The 20,087-nt window shown below is 36.0% G+C and overlaps 1 protein-coding gene across 3 annotated transcripts in view; it reads right to left on the bottom strand.

Moving 5' to 3' along the window:
* Positions 1-20,087, bottom strand: part of LOC306873521 (phospholipid-transporting ATPase IH-like) — a gene marked incomplete at its 3' end in the record, with an annotated part of 63,843 nt that extends 43,756 nt beyond the window's left edge. For all 3 annotated transcript variants that reach the window (XM_079422865.1, XM_079422866.1, XM_079422864.1), the window contains exon 1: positions 19,660-20,087. In XM_079422865.1, the coding sequence (XP_079278991.1) occupies positions 19,660-19,698 (39 nt within the window). In that variant the 5' untranslated portion in view covers positions 19,699-20,087. The remainder of the gene's footprint in view (positions 1-19,659) is intronic.

Below are 20,087 nucleotides of genomic sequence, written 5' to 3'. Positions count from 1 at the left end.
CATATAGAAACTAGTAGTCCAACAAAACCAAGCAGGCAGGAAGGGTGAGATGGGGAAAATGCTTTCTCTGTGTGAAAGTGTGAGACTGAAAGAAATGACATAGAAAACACGGCTGAAATAGCAGCACAGTTGATTGAGGTTATTCAGTTTCCACAGAGAAATCGCTAGGAGAATCAGAAAGAGAAAAAAAATCAGCAGAAGAAAAAGATTGTCATTCAAAGCTTCTATTGTGTCCCGGTGTGGGTTCCCGGCCTGCGTCCGTTCTCAAACCCTTCCGTACATTTCCACTGAAGAAGATTTGTTCCGATCCTAAACTATAGTGTTTGATTTCAATTTCTGTATCTGAAATCTTATTACTGACTGTTTACTTGTCTATAACAATTTAATGTTTAAAATGTATTAGTCTAGCTGTTTTTACAGTGGCATTTTTTGTTAAAACAATAGGTAAATGTTCCTAAGTGTTCTGTAAGTTGCTTGCTCATGTTATTCGTCTGCAACAGAACACTATGTAAAAACACAGAATAAGTATGTTTGACATCTAAATGTTTCACTTCATTTTATTTGAAGTTATCAGATTTTTTATTTTATTGGAATCGAACTAGGAATCGATAAGAATCGGAATCGATAAGCAGAATCGGATGCCCAACCCTACTTTTTACCAATTTAATGCATCCTTGCACATTAAAAGTATTAAATTCTTTCAAATAAATAAATTAAGAAATGTATTTATTTGAACATTTGAACTCGGGACGCTCATAGTACAACGGCGCTATATGCTGATGTGCTGCCCACAAGGCTAGATTCGCCGCCAACTGAAATTATTTATAATATTATTTATATCCCTTCAATAGGGAAAAGGATATTATTTGTCTCTTGATCAAAAAAAAGTATTTGAAAATCCTAAAATATAAATGCAAAGTCTTGATGTAAACTCAATAATCCAGTAAAAGCACTGAGCTGTTGCAGTGCATTACTGGTTAAAAGTTAACTCCGTAAAAGAGAGCAGTTACTGACATTTTATGTTTATGTGGCATGGCAACAATATTTTATGAGTGGAATAAAAGCAGACAGCCGGTATCCACAGTGCAGTCTGAATGTGTGGATTTTAACAACATGATTGAACATTCCATTATATGCAGCTACTCTGACCAATGCAGCACACAGCAAGTTTTATAACCTAGAAAATCTGTTAGATTACATTCCCGCAACTTTTCAATTAATCAGAAAGCCACTACACCAAATAGAGGGTGTTTTATCAATGCATAAAACACTAATAACATAGCAGGGAAAATGTGAAGGCATTCTTATGTCCGATTTCTTGCTTGCATGCATTCAAGTAAATGCGTGTTCTTTTATACGGAAAGCGAGTCAGCAAATGTGTTTCCAAGCAACAACAAAGCAAACTCTGTGGTATATATGGTCTATTAGAGCATACCATAAAAAAGCAAGGCAAGCATTAAGTGAGACTAAAAGCTTAATATTCCTCTAGCATTTAAGGACAATAAAACCATTGCAGCTAAGTAGTTAAAGAGGAGACCACTGAATGTGGTTCTGATCAGATTTTAGCTTTTAAATATGTCTGGATTGAAGAGGGCATTACAGAGTTGTCTCAGTGTGATCACATTAAACCTATTACTAATCCTGATCTGTTCTATAAAATCAGTTATTGGATTGTACAACAAGGATGTAATGGGTTTTTATAGTGGTAAAAGCTTAGGGTTGGTATCCAGAGGGTGTCTGCTTTGAATCCTTTAAGGACTGAACACTTAACCCCAGGTTGCACCAATGGGACTGTCACTTAGTAAGACAGAAACAATGTCTCCTAAATGAATACTCACTTGAAAGTATTTCTACATAAAAGAAAACCACAGAAAGGAAAAATCAATGGTGTGTTTGTGCTTTTTTTCCACTGGGCTCATTATTATCGTCTAAAGAATTATAAGCACATCATCTATGCCTGAATTATTCTATCATGGGAAATTATTATATTACTGTATATGTGGAAAAATCACACCTTCATATCATAGTAACACTTGTGTATTGTGTGCCTTATCTGTCCAATGCATATTGCATAAGAATTACACAATACATTTTTCTATAAATAAGACTTGTGAGTACTGCCCATGTGAGTGAAAAAAAGCCGATTTATCCTCTTTTTTTATCTTGCCTTATCATTGTCTTTGCCAGCTGAAAGAACCAGGAATAAAGTGTTTGTATCCATCTGTCTACATGTCTATATTTCTCTGCATGTAAGAGTGCACAGAGGGAACTCTGCTGAAGATAGCTCCAGCAATTGTATAAGAGATGCTTTTAGCCTCTCTAAAGTAAAAGTAAAGTCAAGTCAAGTCAAGTAATATAAAGATAGAAGGATAGATGACATAATACATTACTTAATAATTGATATAAGTCAGTAGAAACACAGAAAGGCACTATGGCAGATGTTCCCAACCTCATGGTCACCAGAGACACAGATGGGGTTACGGAGGATTTCTATAAATTTTATGGCAGAAATTTTAATAGTGGCCTATACAGATGAGATAAGATGATAATTATTTTCATATTATGCCTGATAACCGATTAATGGCTGATATTAAAATGTTTTACTTTTGTCCAAATAAATAAAAAATTAACTACATTAAATTAAATTGTTTTTAAAGATTAACTTTAAGTGTGCTACAGTAAAATGTAAAAATAGGGACTGTAAAATACATAAATAAATAAGTAATAATAATACAAAATAACAGCATACAATTAAATGTCCAATAAATATTGTGAAGGACTGAAGGGCTTTTCATCTGTAATTTCAGCATGAATATAGTAAACAAACACAAAATGAAAGTGAAATGCTTTTGTCGTGGCTCTGTTGATGGTGTAGGTAGGATTCAGGTATAAGAGTCTGTTCTTGAATCAGCTCTTCTCCAAATCACAAAAAACCAGAGCTGCACGTACTTTATCTCACCCACTGATAAGCAAAGCGAGGATGACTGAAATACAGCCGTTCTAACACAACCCACACACATCCTGGCTATTGATGCAGTGGTAGCTCTGGAAACATTTGCTGAACACTTGTGTATAATTCATGGATTGTCCGCATAGTAGCTAGCGATAAGAGCTATCACGCTTGTCCAGTCAGCTCGTCCTTAAGGTTAACAACATTTTACATCACAAAAGGCATTTTAAATATAGTTTGTTGGGGGAGGCGGACAGGCCCGTACAGGACTGAGATTAATAGGGTTGTCACCAGGCCAAACAATCAGCCCCTAGCCAAGAAACAGGGAAACGGGGAGAAAATGTGTGCAGTAAACAACTCCAGGACGCTAGTAAGACGCTATTGAAAAATGCTGGACTTTTCTGCTTCTCATAATACTTTTTAATAATTTTTTCTGGCAACATAATTTAGTTTTGTACAACTATTTTCTCTGACCCTTAAAATTAAAGGCTGTTTTGTGCTGCTGATGTACCTTTAAAATACTCCCACTGAATTTCAGGATTTTTCCAGTCTTTTGGATAAGCACTTTTTATGCAAATCAGTTTGCGAATGAATCATTCACCATTTTGCAAACCAGTTTGAATGAAAAAAAAAAGTTTTTTGTGGAAATGTTTCTTAAGGAAATATACAAGACAGGCTGCCATGCAAATGTATAAAAATCTACAAAACACAACAACACTGGCCATCTGTAGCGATCATGCTACGCTCACTCGCTGACCGGGGTTCGCGCTGTTGCTGGTGGAGGTGTATCAAAGGTAAACGCTACACTTGCTCTCAAATGCGCTCCATCTGTTAGCTACTTCCAAACAGGAAGAGAGCAGAGAGGTCTGGAAGCTTCTAGACTTGAATGCCATAATGTTCTTCTCTCATCAAGCTTAATCTCAACTGTCTCTACGAGATACCCATTACATATACACGTTAGGACTCCTTCACTGGTCTATGCTATTTCATGGGGAACGCCGAGCCAATGTCCTACATGTGCACATAAAATATTTAGAGGCCTGGAGTCCATTAGTATAAAGTGTACCTGTCCTTGTGTATCACCAGCACAGTTAATGAAAGCACAAAACGACGACAAAAAGATGATAATTGATGTAAGCAAGTCCAAGATAACAATAACAATGATTGGTCAGTGCATCTGCACAAGGCCTCTGAATAAAACATAAGATGTCCAATTTAAGACAACACATATTATGTAAACAAAAACTTTTATTTTGGATGCGATTAATCGTTTGACAGCACTACATAATAATAACAATAATTCTAGTTGACAATGATAGTTATTTCCTATAACATGTGCAAACTATTATTCAGACACAAAAATTGATAGATAAATAAATAAATGTTGTTGTTAGACGATAACCTGTTTAATTATTATCGGAAGAAAATAATAATTCTAATAAAATTAATAACAACAACAACAATAATAATAATTTTCAAAAACAGTCTGTCATCCTCCTCACATATTCCACTAGAAATATTTAACGAACACATAATGAGTCCATACACAAGAGAATTAAATATTGAAGCCCATTCCCAAGGCCATCTAGTTGACATGCATTGGTCACAACCCATGATCCATCAGTGGCCAAGCGTGGGAAAGCACAGAGGGCATGTGTCATCTCCTGTCTGTCTGTGTACAGATCAAACAGATGTTTAGAGCCCCTTACAACAGCCAGCAGATGTGCGGCACTCTCTTGAGGAGTCAGCAGTATAAGAACCGGTGAGAATAAACAGCTAGCGCCTTCCAGAATTATATAAGAATAAACCCCCGCCCCTCTCTCAACCCCACACAATAATCAATCTTGCTAGCATGTGACCAGCCTCAGGACGCGAGACACAATCTGTCATGCTTGTATAATGTGACCAGGAGGTGTGGCTGAAACACACACATATGATGATCACATGATGTTTGTTATTAATAGTTCCCAGGATCTATAGACTGATGTCATAGTAGTTGCCAAAACTAATCAATAAATGTTAATGCATTGTCTGTCTGGCAGTTTCATATAAAATACAATGAAGCATAAAGCCATATGCTTGTCTGTTTTCAGTTAGAGATTTTAAGGATATGTCAAGAGAAATAATCTGTCATTCTTTACAGTATATTGAGGACAGGAGGGACCCTTTCTTGATCCGATTCAGGAGTGTGAGAAACTGAATGTATAGGATCCAGTCTCTCAGGGTGTTCACAAGCTCTCGGTGGTCCTGACCTGCAGCAAGCACTTTTATCATTAACCTCACATTAAAACACATGCTTGCTCCTCTTTAGTGGGTTGCTCTAATTAACCCACTTACCAAATGAGTCATATAGAAGCTCTGCTAGGCTTCACTTCTCTGCAGTTTAATAACTTTACACACACTAATTCACACATATACACAGAGTTCAACAGCCACAGAGCCATAGAGGAGTGTGATCATATGTGACCCTGGACCACAAAGCCAGTCTTAAGTCGCTGGGGTATATTTGTAGCAATAGCCAAAAATACATTGTATGGGTCAAAATTGTCTATTTTTCTTTTATGCCAAAAATCATTAGGACATAAAGTAAAGATCATGTTCCATGAAGATATTTTGTCAATTTCTTACTGTAAATATATTAAAACTTAATTTCTGATTAGTAATATGCGTTGCTAAGAACTTCATTTGGACATCTTTAAAAGGTGATTTTCTCATTATTTAGATTTTTTTACACCCTCAGATTGCAGATTTTCAAATAGTTGTATTTCGGCCAAATATTGTCCTATCCTAACAAACCAAACTTATTTATTCAGCTTTCATATGATATACAAATCTCAATTTTGAAAAAATTATTTCATGACTGGTTTTGTGGTCCAGGGTCACATATTGTGTATTATATATACTGTATATTACAACTAATGGATTCTGATGAAAGAGTGAAGATGGGAAATGAACAGAATATGACTAACTATTTATAAGTTCGTTTTTTTATGAATTCCAGTCATTCACCTGATGTCCTGTTTTCTCAAGTATCTCAACCATTTAGTGTTTAAAAGCAACACCCAACCGTTCTTGCTCTATCATCTTCACTTATACAAGCTTCCTGAGGATTCCAGCAATTCCAACTAACAAAAATAATGAATAAATTTATTTACTTATTAAATAATACATTTATGTGAGTGTGTTGTACCAAAAGGTAACAGTGTTTAAAGTGTAACTAAAGCACAATCTGATGTTTTTCAGATGCAAATAAAATTCAGACGAGGATCAATGTTCAGCTCATCTCAGCCAGGGATCCTGCGTTCCAGCTAATTGAAAAATGGAGCCATAGGTTTCTAATTGACAGCGCACTGCAGAAGAATAATTCACTCTTGCCCCCACTGTGAACCCAGAGGAAGAACAGATGAAAAGAAGGTTGAGAGAGTAAACCTGATTTGTCCATTCACTGGTTGAGAAATCTTTTCACCAGTGCAATGGATACTGAAAAATTTTCTACACAGTTATATCTGTGAAAAAAAAATATATTCAACAATTAAAATCTATCTATCTATATATATACACATACATACATACATAAAAGTTGACTCAAAGTTGTGTACCATGATCATTTTCCCCTTTTAAAGTTATAATCTTACATAAAAATCATAATGACATCATCATCCTTTTAAGAAGTGACATCTTCAAGGATAAATCAAATATTCACTTGTTATCACTTTGTCTTAAGTTTTGATACAACTAATAATTGAAGCATTAAATCCTCATTCCAAGAAGCATATTGTAGTTTCACAACCTTGAGCACAAGTATTGTCATTTCAAACTCTAAATTGTCAACCCTAACTTTTTTTTCAAGTCACATTAATATTCCAGCATGTATTAAAATATATTAACTTGGATTGAAATGGAAAGAGCAATTTATTAGCACTTTATAAACAAATTATTTGTAAATTTATTATTTGTAAATAAATTGCTTCAAATATCTCCTTATCAAAAGGTATGAGTTTCATAGAATGATTCCATTGTAAACAGAACAGTTTAAGATCTACCCATCAAGTTGACTGCAATCCCACCACAAATCTGATGATCATTTCTTCCTGTTTATTCACATATTCTGCACTCTAATGGTGTTTTAATGAACATTTGATGAAGATGCTACCTAATACCTCAGCATAAACACTTAAACACAACTGCATAAATATAAAATGAGCTATTGCATAAAGTTATATTTTCACATCACTGCCTTCAGTCAGGTAACACCACAAGCTTGCTCGGCTCCATCCCATTCAATTCCCATGCAATCAGTGATATAGCTTCAGCTTTTATCTTCCTGCAAAAAAACAGGTGTTACATAATCTGTCTGCTTCTTCCACCTGCCAGTGACTTTCAGTAAGCCCAGCGTATAGCAGAAATCTACCATTACACAGCAGTGCTTAACATGGACTGTCGCAGAATGTTCTCATGTGTCCATACGCTGATAACAGATATGTGACTTACAGAATGTGAGAATGGTCAGTGCATCTGCACCCGGCCACTGAATAAAACATAAGATGTCCAATTTAAGACTCAAAAAAAAAAAAAAAAAAAAAAAAAAAAAATTTCTGAATGACACAGACAGACATTACATAAGCTGAACATGCACCTTTATAGAGGAAAGTAAAGGAAAGCTGAGAAGACTTTAAGATAACAGTTATACACCCTCAAGTCATCTGATTCCAAAAGTCAGAGCTCTTGTATGTGAACTGTTGTATAAAAACTATGCTAAACTCCTACTCGTGCTGATGTAAGCAGTCTCTCGTGAGTGTAAAATTTTTGGCTCATAAATGTTACAGTGGTTGTTAATGAATATATATTTGGCAATTAATATGGCAAGTTGCAACATTTTAAATGGTAAACAAACAAAGCCTATACTGCTCTGTATCTTTGCATAACTTTAGGCTTCCTTGCCAGTCACATATTAATTACGTGAAGCAATTTTTTCAAAAGGACAGCTGTATAAATATAATAGGAGTAGTACAGAATCTCTACTGTTATTATGTAGACTTTTATACGGTTATAGTATCCCATTATTCTCATTATACTATTGAGCCTTCTATGGAACTCACCCATATTATGTAACACAATGAAGGGCAATTTCTACTCTCAGACTAACACTAATAAAGTAGCTTAATCCTCCACTTCACAATGAAACCACTATGAACTCTCTCAACCTGTTCGTCAGTTCGAAGAAGCGTCTTCATTCACATGCTTTATCATCCAGAGACTCAAAGGCTTGTGGGGTCTTATGAGGTCCTAGCCGTGCCCATTAACGGCTTTCACTGTGTGATTTTAATGTTACACAACACTTAATCCGGCTGTCGCTTCAACCAACGTCTTTGCTCATCTTCAGCTCACACAGTTCAGTAAATTCAGCCTAAGATGAGATACAGAGTGAAAGTTGAGACTTTCCTGTGCGAGATACAAGACCGCTTGATTATCCACAAGAAGATGTGCAAGCAAATATCCAAGAGTGTTAACTTCTCTATCTATCTTTGGGCCTTCAAATTCCCCTTGGGAAGAAAAAATAGGTCAATAGAACAAGTTTCTGCTGAGCCTTTAATGTTCAGAATACCTGTTCATACATATGAATATTTTCAACAGTATACTCCTAAAAATAAAGAGTGTTTTGCAACAATGACATAGATGAATCATTTTCGGTTCCATTTTCTACAGAACCATTTTTCACTACAAAGAACCTTTCTTCCATGGATCCTAAAGATTCTTCATGGAACCACAGATGCCAAGAAAGAAGCTTTATTTTCAGAAACAGTATTGCATACTACAGTACTTACTAGGTAAACTAATTCGGATCTGGAATCTTGACTCAAACATGTTTCAATTTGGCAAAATTAGTGCTGACAATCAGGAACTAGTTTGTTTATTCGGGTAACTACTATAAAAACCTTAGATGTTGCTTACAGCCTTTAGTGCCGTCTAAGCGTCCGAAGCCTAAAGTGGGTCAGATGGGTCCAGGACATTAAATGTGATGATCATGACCCTGTACACATGTCCACCCACCAGCCACAGAAGAAAGCAGCTTCCAATTGAAACTGACCACAGGTGCTTTCTGGTAATGATTGCCCCTTAATATTCTCATCCATTACAACTTATCATTGTCAAAACAATAAATGGCCACTCAAAAGAATGGATTGTGTTCTTAAGGAACTGCAACATGGTGTAAAAAGTTTGTTTATTTTTTAAATATCCCACGGAGGAAGAAGACAAATGCCATCATCATACGCAATCCCACCAGTTAATCACGAGTAATTCTGGAGTCTAAAACAGCACATTCTCTTGGCGTCACTGAGAGTCACGGATGGCGTCAACTATTATCTCTCTATTCATTAATGTGCCATGCTGGCAAATGGAGCTGCCGATAAAAGCCAGGTGCTCTCATGAGGTTTGGTTTAATTTGCCAACTCTTAATAAAATCAATGCTCCTGCTTCCTCTGAGCTCCTAGGAAGAAATGGCCCACGGTCACGGCACATACTCAAATGAGGAGAGTTAAAAATAAATGTAAGGAAAAGATGGCAGCATTTTCCTTCACACCTTCTTATCCCGCCAGCTTTATAGTTTTCAAGTAAGTGGTGCTCCTACAAGTGCAAAGACGGCCAACTGTGTTGGACATATGCCTTTACAAGACTTGATTCATATAGAAAGATCTGGCAACAGTGAATGCCTCCAATAGTAAATTCATCTTCTATCTCTGCTTGAGTACCAAAATATAACTCTGATTTTCCATGTCATTTTCTAAACAGATGCTGGTCCAGCAACTGTTAGGTTTGGTTTTATACTCCACAGAAGAAAGAAAGTCAGACAGAAAGTCATACAGGTTTGGAACAAGGGTGAGTAAATGATGATCGAAATTTTCATTTTTTGGGTGAACGATATACAGCAGGTAACTGCTATTATTTTTTTCTCATTCTTCAACAGAAATCTTTATAATTCTATAATCTGGTGTACTATGCAAACTGCAACAAGTGAGGCTCTGCGATCACTAAATCAACTTTTCTTGGCTGTGGAGATCTCTAATAGGTAGCATGGCGCCCAGCTAATTAGCCTGTGCTCATTAAGTAGCCCCCTCACAGGGAGTACTAATTTTGTAATCATCATGAGTCCTGGGCATGGTAATAACATGACTTCATCTCTGACTTTGATCTCATACATAATTAAACAAACCAGCAGGAAGGCAGACAAACATGTTAGTCTTCATAATCCAACCTGATGAGTAGAGAAATTTACAGGAACTGCCATGTTTACATGTAACAATGCTTCTAAAACAACAAATGTAGTGGGTTGGAATGGCATAGTGGTTTAAAATCTGGAAATGTTTATACTGAAAAACATTATAAAATAGTAATGCATGCATGTATAAAAAGCCTATCTATCTATCTATCTGTAAAAAAAAAAAAAAAAAAAAAAAAAAAAAAAAAAAAAAGTATATATATATATATATATATATATATATATATATATAATAATAATAATAATAATAATAATAATATATAGTTCCCTGGTTTGGCTCTGCCTTGCATTTTTAAATCACAAGATTAAAAAAAGTGTTCTCTGACAATACAGCACTTTAAATGTCACTCTGACCTAAAGAAAGAACATATTATTATAGCTTCATACAATGCAGTCCGTGAGTGTGTTGATATGCGTGCTGTGGCTATCTTCGCATGAGTGAGTGAGCACAGTTGGACTGTTTGGCTGTGGTGTTTCTGTTATCTACTTTCCTATTTTTCTTGCACCTGCATAAAGCAGGCAGTACATCATCAGAACATGTGGAGAGTCACTTGGGAATATTGTGTTACAAAGTGTGACGTTTTGTTTCCTTTCTCATTATCAGAAGATATAGCACAGGTCTGTGGGGAACTGGAAGTCACTGGGTCACACTGTTAATGGCTGTCCATTTTGTCCTGTAAGTTTCAATGCCTTATGTTTAGTTGTGTAGATCCCCGTTCCACAATACGTCACATGCTCCATTTGTGAGTCGCTTAGACAAGGACCGCTTGTTTCGGACTGACACACACTCATACACACAATGCCTGAAGAGCAGTGAGATGATAGCAGCTTTCTTGATTGGCAGTCTTATCAGTCTATTGCCTATTTCGTCCCTCCATTCGATTCAAATCTCCGCTGGTGAAGACAGACAAAACCTCTTCAGTTCAAACACAGGCCCTACAAAACCCAATATTTAATAAAAAAAATATCCAAAATTCCCTTCTAATAAATCTCTCTGTGCCATTCTGGCCTGGTTTTTACCACCTGGGGCCTTATGGGATCAGACAGGGGTGAGGTCACATGACCTGAACTTTTGGCAGCTCGCTCCGCTGAACTCTCCTGTCTCCTGTTAATCTCATTTAGAGCGTTCAATGTTTTTAGTGATGTTCCATGGGAAGAAACGAAAAAGTGAACGAGGACAGGTGAAGGTTAGAAAGTGTTTTTTGATAGATTAAGGGATATTAAAACACTCTTTTATGCTTCACATTCATGAAACTTCCATCTGGACATCTGTGAAAAGCCAAATGCCCATTACATGCTAAAAATAGCTCTTTTAATCTAACAGATAAATCCATTTCAGCAAAAATTCATTATTGTTAATTCCAGGCTATTGGTTTAAAAATGGACCTTTAAAGATTAGAAACATAAAGTTAACCCTAAAAATAAATAATTACTATCGTGTCAAAAAACATGGCCTAGAAATGCTGTAATCAGGACTCTATGTACCATAACCAAAATATTTCCTTTCACACTGATCCTCTACCTAAAACTGTTAAACTGATCTCAGGTCAGCAAAGGAACAAGTGCTATGTGAATTTCCATTCCCAGCAGGCAGGGACACCTGGATTTAAGCAGCTGAGCCCTTGTAAATGCTTCCATCGATCTGTGGGTACACTGCATAAAACTCAACGACCCTTTCATACAAAGACAGTCTGACTCAGCAAAGAATGTCTGTTGAATAACTCAAACCAAACATCATTATATTTCTACACATCTTCTGTGCAAGCATGCAGGATATTTTGAGAAGGGTTGGCAGATACACAAATCTTTGAAGTCATTATGACAGATTCATTTTTCATTTACATTCATAGACATGAATTTAGTAGTAAACAGGATAACATTCCCAAAGATTAAGAGAAATAGCCTAAAGTTGAAAAAAAAAAACAAACAAAAAAAAAAACACCATCTATGTCAAATATATAACTTTTAGACCCAGTGAAGGTAATTTCAAACCAATCCTTTCTTTCCTACTCCACCTATCTTAAAGCTAAATGTAATGCCCAAAATCCTCTTTCAAATAAATTCCTACACATTCAATGGCATTCAGACTTCTCTATTCTTATCGAGTGGAGGGTCATGTGTTCTTTTAACAAGCACAATTCAATTTCACAGCCATCAATAGGCCATTATTCCAGTGGCTCTTTTCTCTGACTGTTGCATTAAGAGAGCTCTCAAGAGCTACAGTACTTTATATGGGAGCAGAAGGTCTACAACAAGTTTTTATCATAAAGGCATTTGCAGTGGCTTCAAGCAGAGGTATGATTTAGCCTGTCCTTATCTTGATTTAGAGTAGATATAAGCCTCGTTTCCACTGAGCGGTACGGTACAGTACAGTTCAGTACAGTACGATCCGGTACGGGTTGCGTTTCCACTGCCAACAGTACCCTTTACTTGATTGGCGTGGTGTATGCAGGAAAGTAGCGATCGACAATAAAGCGCAACAATAAGCACAACTTTGCCTCATTTATGTAATTTTAATTAACAATAATAGCCATTATAAAAGTATAAGTATGAAGCATAAGAGGCTTATATAAGAGGAAATAAAGACAAAAGCAAACAATTCAGAGTCAAACGTTTGCTACAAAGTCAGCGCTGTAAGTTACTATGGTAAAGTTCAAAATACATATAAAGTTAAACTTTGTGCTCAGTCAAAACGATATGACCAGGAACAAATAATAGATTCATGAGACCACGAATGCCTGTTAAATATACACAAAACAAATTGATTCTTGTTTAATCACTACAGAGACATCAGAGCTAGCGGCAAATGTCAGAAGGACTAGCTGAGCGTAAGGCTACTCGAGGCGGATATAGGAGCACTGAGCGCCCGGTGATCGCCTGGAGCTTTGAAATCGGCATAGCAAATTTTCAAATAGGTGCTATTTATTTATAAATAGACCACAGATTGGAGTTTTAAACAACTACATTCTCGCCTGAAAAACTCTTAAATCTACATTTCATGATAGAATAACAGTAATATTTTGAAAATTACGCAGGTTTTTGGGCAATGACGTTTCACAAGTCCACAAGAACAGACAAGGACACATATTGAAAAACGGTTATTGTCTGTGTGAAAATATAAAAGTATAAAATACACTGTTATTTATTTTTTTTTTGTGTGTTTGTGCACTCTGGTGTAATAAGCAGAACAAAGCAGAGCGGAACGAGTGAAGGAGAAGCTTTATCCCCTTGTATCACGCAAAAGTGACTATTCTAGTCAACCAATCAACGTTCTGCAGTGAGCTTAGCTCCACCCTTTTGGTACCCTTTTCTGTGCTAGGTACCCAAATGAAAGGGTACCAAAAAGTGGTACAGTACGGTTCGCTATTTTGGTACCATTCACAACTTCTGACAATGGAAACTGACATAATTGCATACCGTACCATACTGTACTGAACCGTACCGCTCTGTGGAAACGAGCCAATAGACGTGCATCAAGAAAGCTTCAAGAATCTCAGTGAGCATTAAAAGAACTTTGAAAATGCATCAGGATTTTAAAATAAATCAAATATTACTTAGGAAAATCACTTAAACCCCCTCTAGAAAAATGGAAAAATGTCCATCCTAATAAATGAACATTCCCTGCTTGTCGCAGCATGTTGGTTCTTCAAAGGACAGCTTAAGTGAGCAGGGTTACACCCCAAAACTCCAAACTCAAGGCCTTCTCTTACAAATGTAATTGTCTCTACACTGTAGTCTTGGGCTGAAATGTTTGATTTAACTGATTTAATGTTTGAAGACATGTCCATGTGATATTTCACCCACCAAAATATGCATACAACAACGACTATCTAAAATAAAATAATTTTTGTTTTGTTTTGGGTGGAATATGCTCTAGGCATTTTTTTTAAAATTGTGTGAAGTTGTGCCAGACGGAGGAGGGAAAAAAAGAGAAAGAGTGCCTGTGCTAAATGCATCACTTTTTGAATCACACTATTTTCCGCTTGAGAGAAGAGAGATAAGTTGATATTTCTATATTTTAATGGAAGGCGACAACTCTGTCAAAACATTACCATGCCTTTCTGACCTTTAAGTTTTCTTCAAGGGTAAAAAATAAAAATCTAGCATTTTTCACTGTCACTCTCACACACAGCCATGTTTTCATCCTGAAGCTACATCTACGATTATTTCCCCCCCCCTCAGTTTTTTCATTTTCTTTACTGAACGTAAATCCAGTAACAAATACACTGGGGAACAAACATCAGCATTATTACATCACGTTTGACCGCAGCACCAGTCATTAGATCATTCTACTTTGAAAAGAATCACATGGTGCTGCTGTTTGACAGACCCTGAGGGACCAGCATTCGGCTGACAGTGTGCTGTCATTTATCAGCTGCTCGGAATGGAATGCAGCAGGCCGCTCGAATGGAAAGTCTAAAAGTTTGTGAGAACACATTCAGCATTGTATGGCAAAAATCTTCTAGTTGTTTCCTTACACAGCTCTCGACTCTGTAAATTCAGGAGCAGACCATGAACTTCAGTTGAACTATGGAGAACATGTCAAGCGTGAGAATAATGATTATCATTTCATCACCCATATTGATTACCAACAAATCCTTCTAGGATACAGTTCACGGGTCAGCGTCCGCTGTCTACGTGATGAATGGTGAACATGCGTACGTGCCTGCATGTGTATGCCGCATGCAAACAGTCCTCAGCAGTCTAAAACCTTAACTTCACACAAAAAAAATTTAATTCTGCCACTATGGAATAAAGAAAGTCATACTGGTTCGTAAAGATATGAAGGGAAGTAAGTGATGACAGAATGTTCATTTGCATAAGTAAAACTGATGGTCGTCTTAATGATATAGTTTTATTTCTCTGTGCTTGGTCAGCTAGTTGCTGGCACTTACTGTGTTGGATGATGTGCTCTAAAGTGTTGCATTAGGTTGGATTTATTGATAAAATGTGTGTTGCTTGCGCCATTAAACTCCATTAATGCTAGTCAAATAAACGTTTTAAACCAATGCAATGTTATTATGGCTGACATAAATGGCAAGCTTACTGCATACCATAGTTTTAAAATAGTATGTGAAACTAAACATTATGCAGCAACAGTATGCTACACTGTTGTCACATGACCTCATTACAATTTTGTGATTTATTTACAGTTATCTTAGCAGATAAAAACTGCTAATTATTTAGTAATTAGATTTTTACCCAAAATGCAGTCTTAGGTAAACATACACTCCAAGTAAAGTCCATTAAAGGCGTTTTCCCTGTATTTTGAATTACAAATTGCAGTGTTGTGTTTTAGGGTTAAAGGAAATATCCATAAAATTAACAGATAATTTCCTGGCAGAAACTGATCAGTACCTTATGCATTTTCTACTGACTTTCTTTTCTTACAATGCACATCGGATCAATTTATGAGTTCAGAAAGAGTTTAAAAGAAAAGAGAAATCACAACAAATTATACTTCTGGTTAATTTGTGCATACAAATTCACATACTACAGAAATAAGAATTGTATGGTAGTATGTTATTCCTACATCTTACATATTTCATGCTAGTTAGTCTACAGCTGATTATGGTCATAGTTGGAAAGAGAAACATTTATGTACTGTATGAACTTGCTTGGCATGACTTTCCATGTTGTCTTACTGTCTGACCATCTGAATCATATTCCTGCTCATGTAGGATGATTTCCAATAAGTCTTTCCTGATGCTGACAGACAATGAGATTACCTCTGTACACAGAGCTCAAATTACCTCAGAGCCTCCTGGGACAGGAAATGGGTAGTCATACTACTTCCTGTCCAATGCTGGAAATTATTCAGAAGCCAGAGATGGCTGGGAGTTGCGTTTTTGTGCAGTAATAAAGCACTGGGAACCTGTTCTGTAATGTTAATAATTGTAAGTATTGTTTTAATATAAAGACAATTATTGTGTATTATAAAATTCAAATAAAATCAGTTAAAAACTTTACATTTGCCATATTTGGACTAGTATAGTATGCACATAACTGCAGCAAAAGTACAATTTGAATACTACATTTTTCAAAATTGCAGTATAAAAGAGCCATGATTTTTAACATTTCTTTCTTAATAACTGCCAAAATTCTATTGAAAACATATATGTTAACTCTTTTTTTTTGTGGAATAATGCATATTGTTTCACTAGTACAGCACAATATTCAAGTCATTGATTGTTTAAACACTACCTCTATCTGTGATTGGTTGATCAAAAAGATAACCCTGCCCCAAACCATTGGTTAATAATGTGTTTTAAGTATTTTATGTATGAAGTATTTTAAGAATTTGAATACTGAAAAAAACACACACCTCACCTTAAAATAAAACCTTAAATAAGAATGCGCACATTGGGATTGCAACTGCTAATTCTGACATGCTAACTATGAATTCTAAACTAATCTATTCTCTCTTAAACAGGAAACATTCTTCCAGACTTCAAAGCATTTCCATATTTCCAACTAATTCTAGCTGAACTAAAAACGATGAGCTTTGCATATTAAAAGAGGTTTCAGATTGCCATTTCATATTTATCTTCCTACAGTAAAAATGCCCATTCAGCAGACAGACTCTGGAAGGGAGCGATACTACAGGTGGAAGCAAATCATTCCACTGTCACTTCCTTTGTTGTCTGAGCCTGTCAAATCCGCAGAGGGACTTATTTCTCATCTCCTCTGACCCATCTCATTCTCCATCCTTCTCTCTTCTCGTCTTCTCTCGCTACCCGGTACTCTCATTTGCTTTTCTCCTCTCACTCTGCCAACCTGCATTACCACGCATTAGATCAAAGAGCAGTGGGGTGGACTGTGCTTTTCACAGGCAATCTAACACACACACACACACACATTCATGTGACTACACTCAGTCCGGTCTCATGACACAGCTCTCTCTAAATGATCGGTTAGGGTGGGATAAACAAACTGCCTGTTTCCCAGCAAAACTGACATGCATTTAACTTTCATAAAAGTTTAATCTTTTCCTCATTTCAAAGTTTAGAAAAAAATCTATTGGATTTTATTGCTTTGCATTTCAAATGAAGCATTGTTCTCAAACCTCAACGATGCAAATATGATTTTGAAGGTTTAACGATAACCTTGCTGTAACGTGTGCAGAGCTCAACAATAAAATAATATTTTATAAATATTATTTTATAAAATAATAGTCACATCATTTTTAACTGGTCAAAAAGATCTCTAAGGCATGAAAACCCATGAATATAATCAACAATTGTAATATTTAGTGACACAAACAACCCAGGGTTATTTACTAAAAATAAAATAATTTAAAATACAATAAAATAATCTTCAATTTATTTTAATTTAGCTTGTTGACAAGGCAACATTTCTCTTTTTCATTTACTTTATGTACTACAATAACCACAACTAAAACTGCTATAAAAATGAATAACTATATAGACATATTTAATAAAAATGACAAAAACAACTACTACATTAATAACTGAAAATTCATTCAAATCAAAATTGAAAACTACAAACTAATTAAAAATGATTATAGTATCTCAATGACAATAAAATAACACAGACGCAATCGTTCATCAGGGCACCCTTATTGTTGAGCCCTATGTGTTACATGGTTTACCGTAAAACCAGAGCAAACACAACACAAACATACAGACAGACAGGTGAGAGGTGTTTGTGACATGACACAACCATTACTACTCACGTCATGTTTATCACACACTTTTCATCAGGTTTTCTACAGACTGTAGACAGTGCAAGAGATTTTGCTCATCATGTCAGTTTGATACAGTGACAGACTACAGAATAACAGATTCATATGGCCTTCAGTGATGGAGAACTAAATAGTCATGCAGTTTTTTCACCATTTCAGCTGCCCACCAACAAAGAAATATTGTTCAAAATTGTGTCTAACAAATTTATTATAACATTTTGTATTGTTTTGCAGTAATTGTTTTCTACTGTAAAATTGTACCGTAAAAAAACCTTACATGCTCACCAGTTTAACCCACTAAGGAATCTTGATATCACTATTTGATTCAGTTACTGAACAAATCTCTTTCTCTAACCCCCAACAGCTTGAACAGTTGGTTTAGCATGTACTCTTGCCTATACTGAGTGCTAAGTGGCTTAAAAGCAGGTCTAATCTGTGTAGTAATGACATACAGTAACCTATCGACTGAACACGTCTATGAAAACGACTGGATTATATAATAAAACGATGTAGAGCAACTATGTTTCGTTGTTTCTAATGGAATTTGATGGAGGTTCTTTACTGACGCACAAAAAAACATGCATTTCTGCCTTTAAGCCACTTTCAATTAATAGAGTATAAAATCATTTTTATAGTTTTGAATGATTTTTCTTTTTGTAAACAAATAATAAAAGAAGTCAAACTAAATGATATATCGCACAAAATAAACATTTATTCAAAATTAAGCTGCTGAAAAAAATTATACAATTTTTTTTTAAGGTAAGTGGTTGGAAAAAAATTTATTTGAGCTACATTTAAATAAAAAGAAAATGTTGAACGTTAGTCAACTACATTTGTTTATTTAAATGTAGCTAAAATAAATTGATTGCAACAACTCACCTTAAAAAAAATGTAGTAAATTCAATGATTTTTTTTTTGTGTGTGGTTCATGCAGTTGATGCATATGATTATTTTTTATATGATTGTTTTTACAGTAGCAAGGTTATTACTACCAGTTGATCTTGACTAAAACATTATAGATTTCCAAAAATCATGATTTTTAGAGAGGAAATACAAACATTTGGTAGGCAAAAAAATCAATAAAAAACGAATAAATAATCATTATGCCTGATTTTATATTTGGTGGATATTTTATTCTGTTAGATTTTAATCAAATATATCGAACAGTTCTTAAAACCAAAACACGGGATTTGGGATTTCATGGAATGCTTCTAATGCTTATTAAGAAGAATGAGAAACACTTACGGGATACTAACAAGTGTGCAATACTAAACTAAAAAATTAGTTTGTATCATTCATCCACACCTGCCCTCCGCGTGCGCATTACCTTTTAATTCACTGAGGCTAATTTCCAGTTTTGACATTTCATAACACTCTCTGTGAATCTCAGTCATGAGTGAGCTCAGCCGGTGCCATCATCTTTAGACATGAAAACATAACATTAGTGAGTTCGTTTGAGAATCAGGTCACAGTCGAACGGATAACTTCATTACGAACGCCTGAGATTAGTTATAGTAGAAAGCGGTTGGTTGTGCCCATATTACTAGCTCTTTCCATATTCACAGAGAGCCTCAAAGGTGATGCACCAACGCCTTACAAACGGACACGCGAATATACAACGTGTCTTTTTAGCTTTAAAGTACAAAAAAAAAAGTGTATCGGAAGAAGCGCTGCCCTTCGAAACCAGACCAACAAGTTGGAGAGAGTGATAGCGTCTGTACTCACGTATCGAGTGATGAGCTTCCTGATGCTACTCAAATCCATGCTGCTCCAGGTGTGCGGTCTTCGCTTTCTCCTCTAATCGTGAAGAATGGTCACATAAGACGCTAGCTGATCACTGTAGCAAGTCTCTGATCCATGACTGTCTTCTACGGCTTCTTCTTCTACGGCTTGACAACTGACAGTCCTCCGCGACTACTGCGATTACGATATCTACAGAGCAGCACCTAACGTTACTGAGATGATGAAGAAGAAGAAGGCTACTGTGTAAAGTCCAGTCGTTGTCATAGTGACATGCTCCGGTGTCGCCTACAAACACACTGACTGAGGAGAAAAACAACAATCTCTCGTTTTGCCTCAGTATGTTGAAGGACTGGCCACTTCTTCCTTGTCAAGCGTCCCTCCGGTGCTCTGCTTCTTCTCCTCGGTGTAGT

The sequence above is a fragment of the Barbus barbus genome (genome assembly GCF_936440315.1).
Source record: "Barbus barbus genome assembly, chromosome: 8".
NCBI lineage: Eukaryota > Metazoa > Chordata > Actinopteri > Cypriniformes > Cyprinidae > Barbus > Barbus barbus.
The sequence above is the reverse complement of the archived record's forward strand: the minus strand, read 5'-3'. Positions and strand labels throughout refer to the sequence as shown.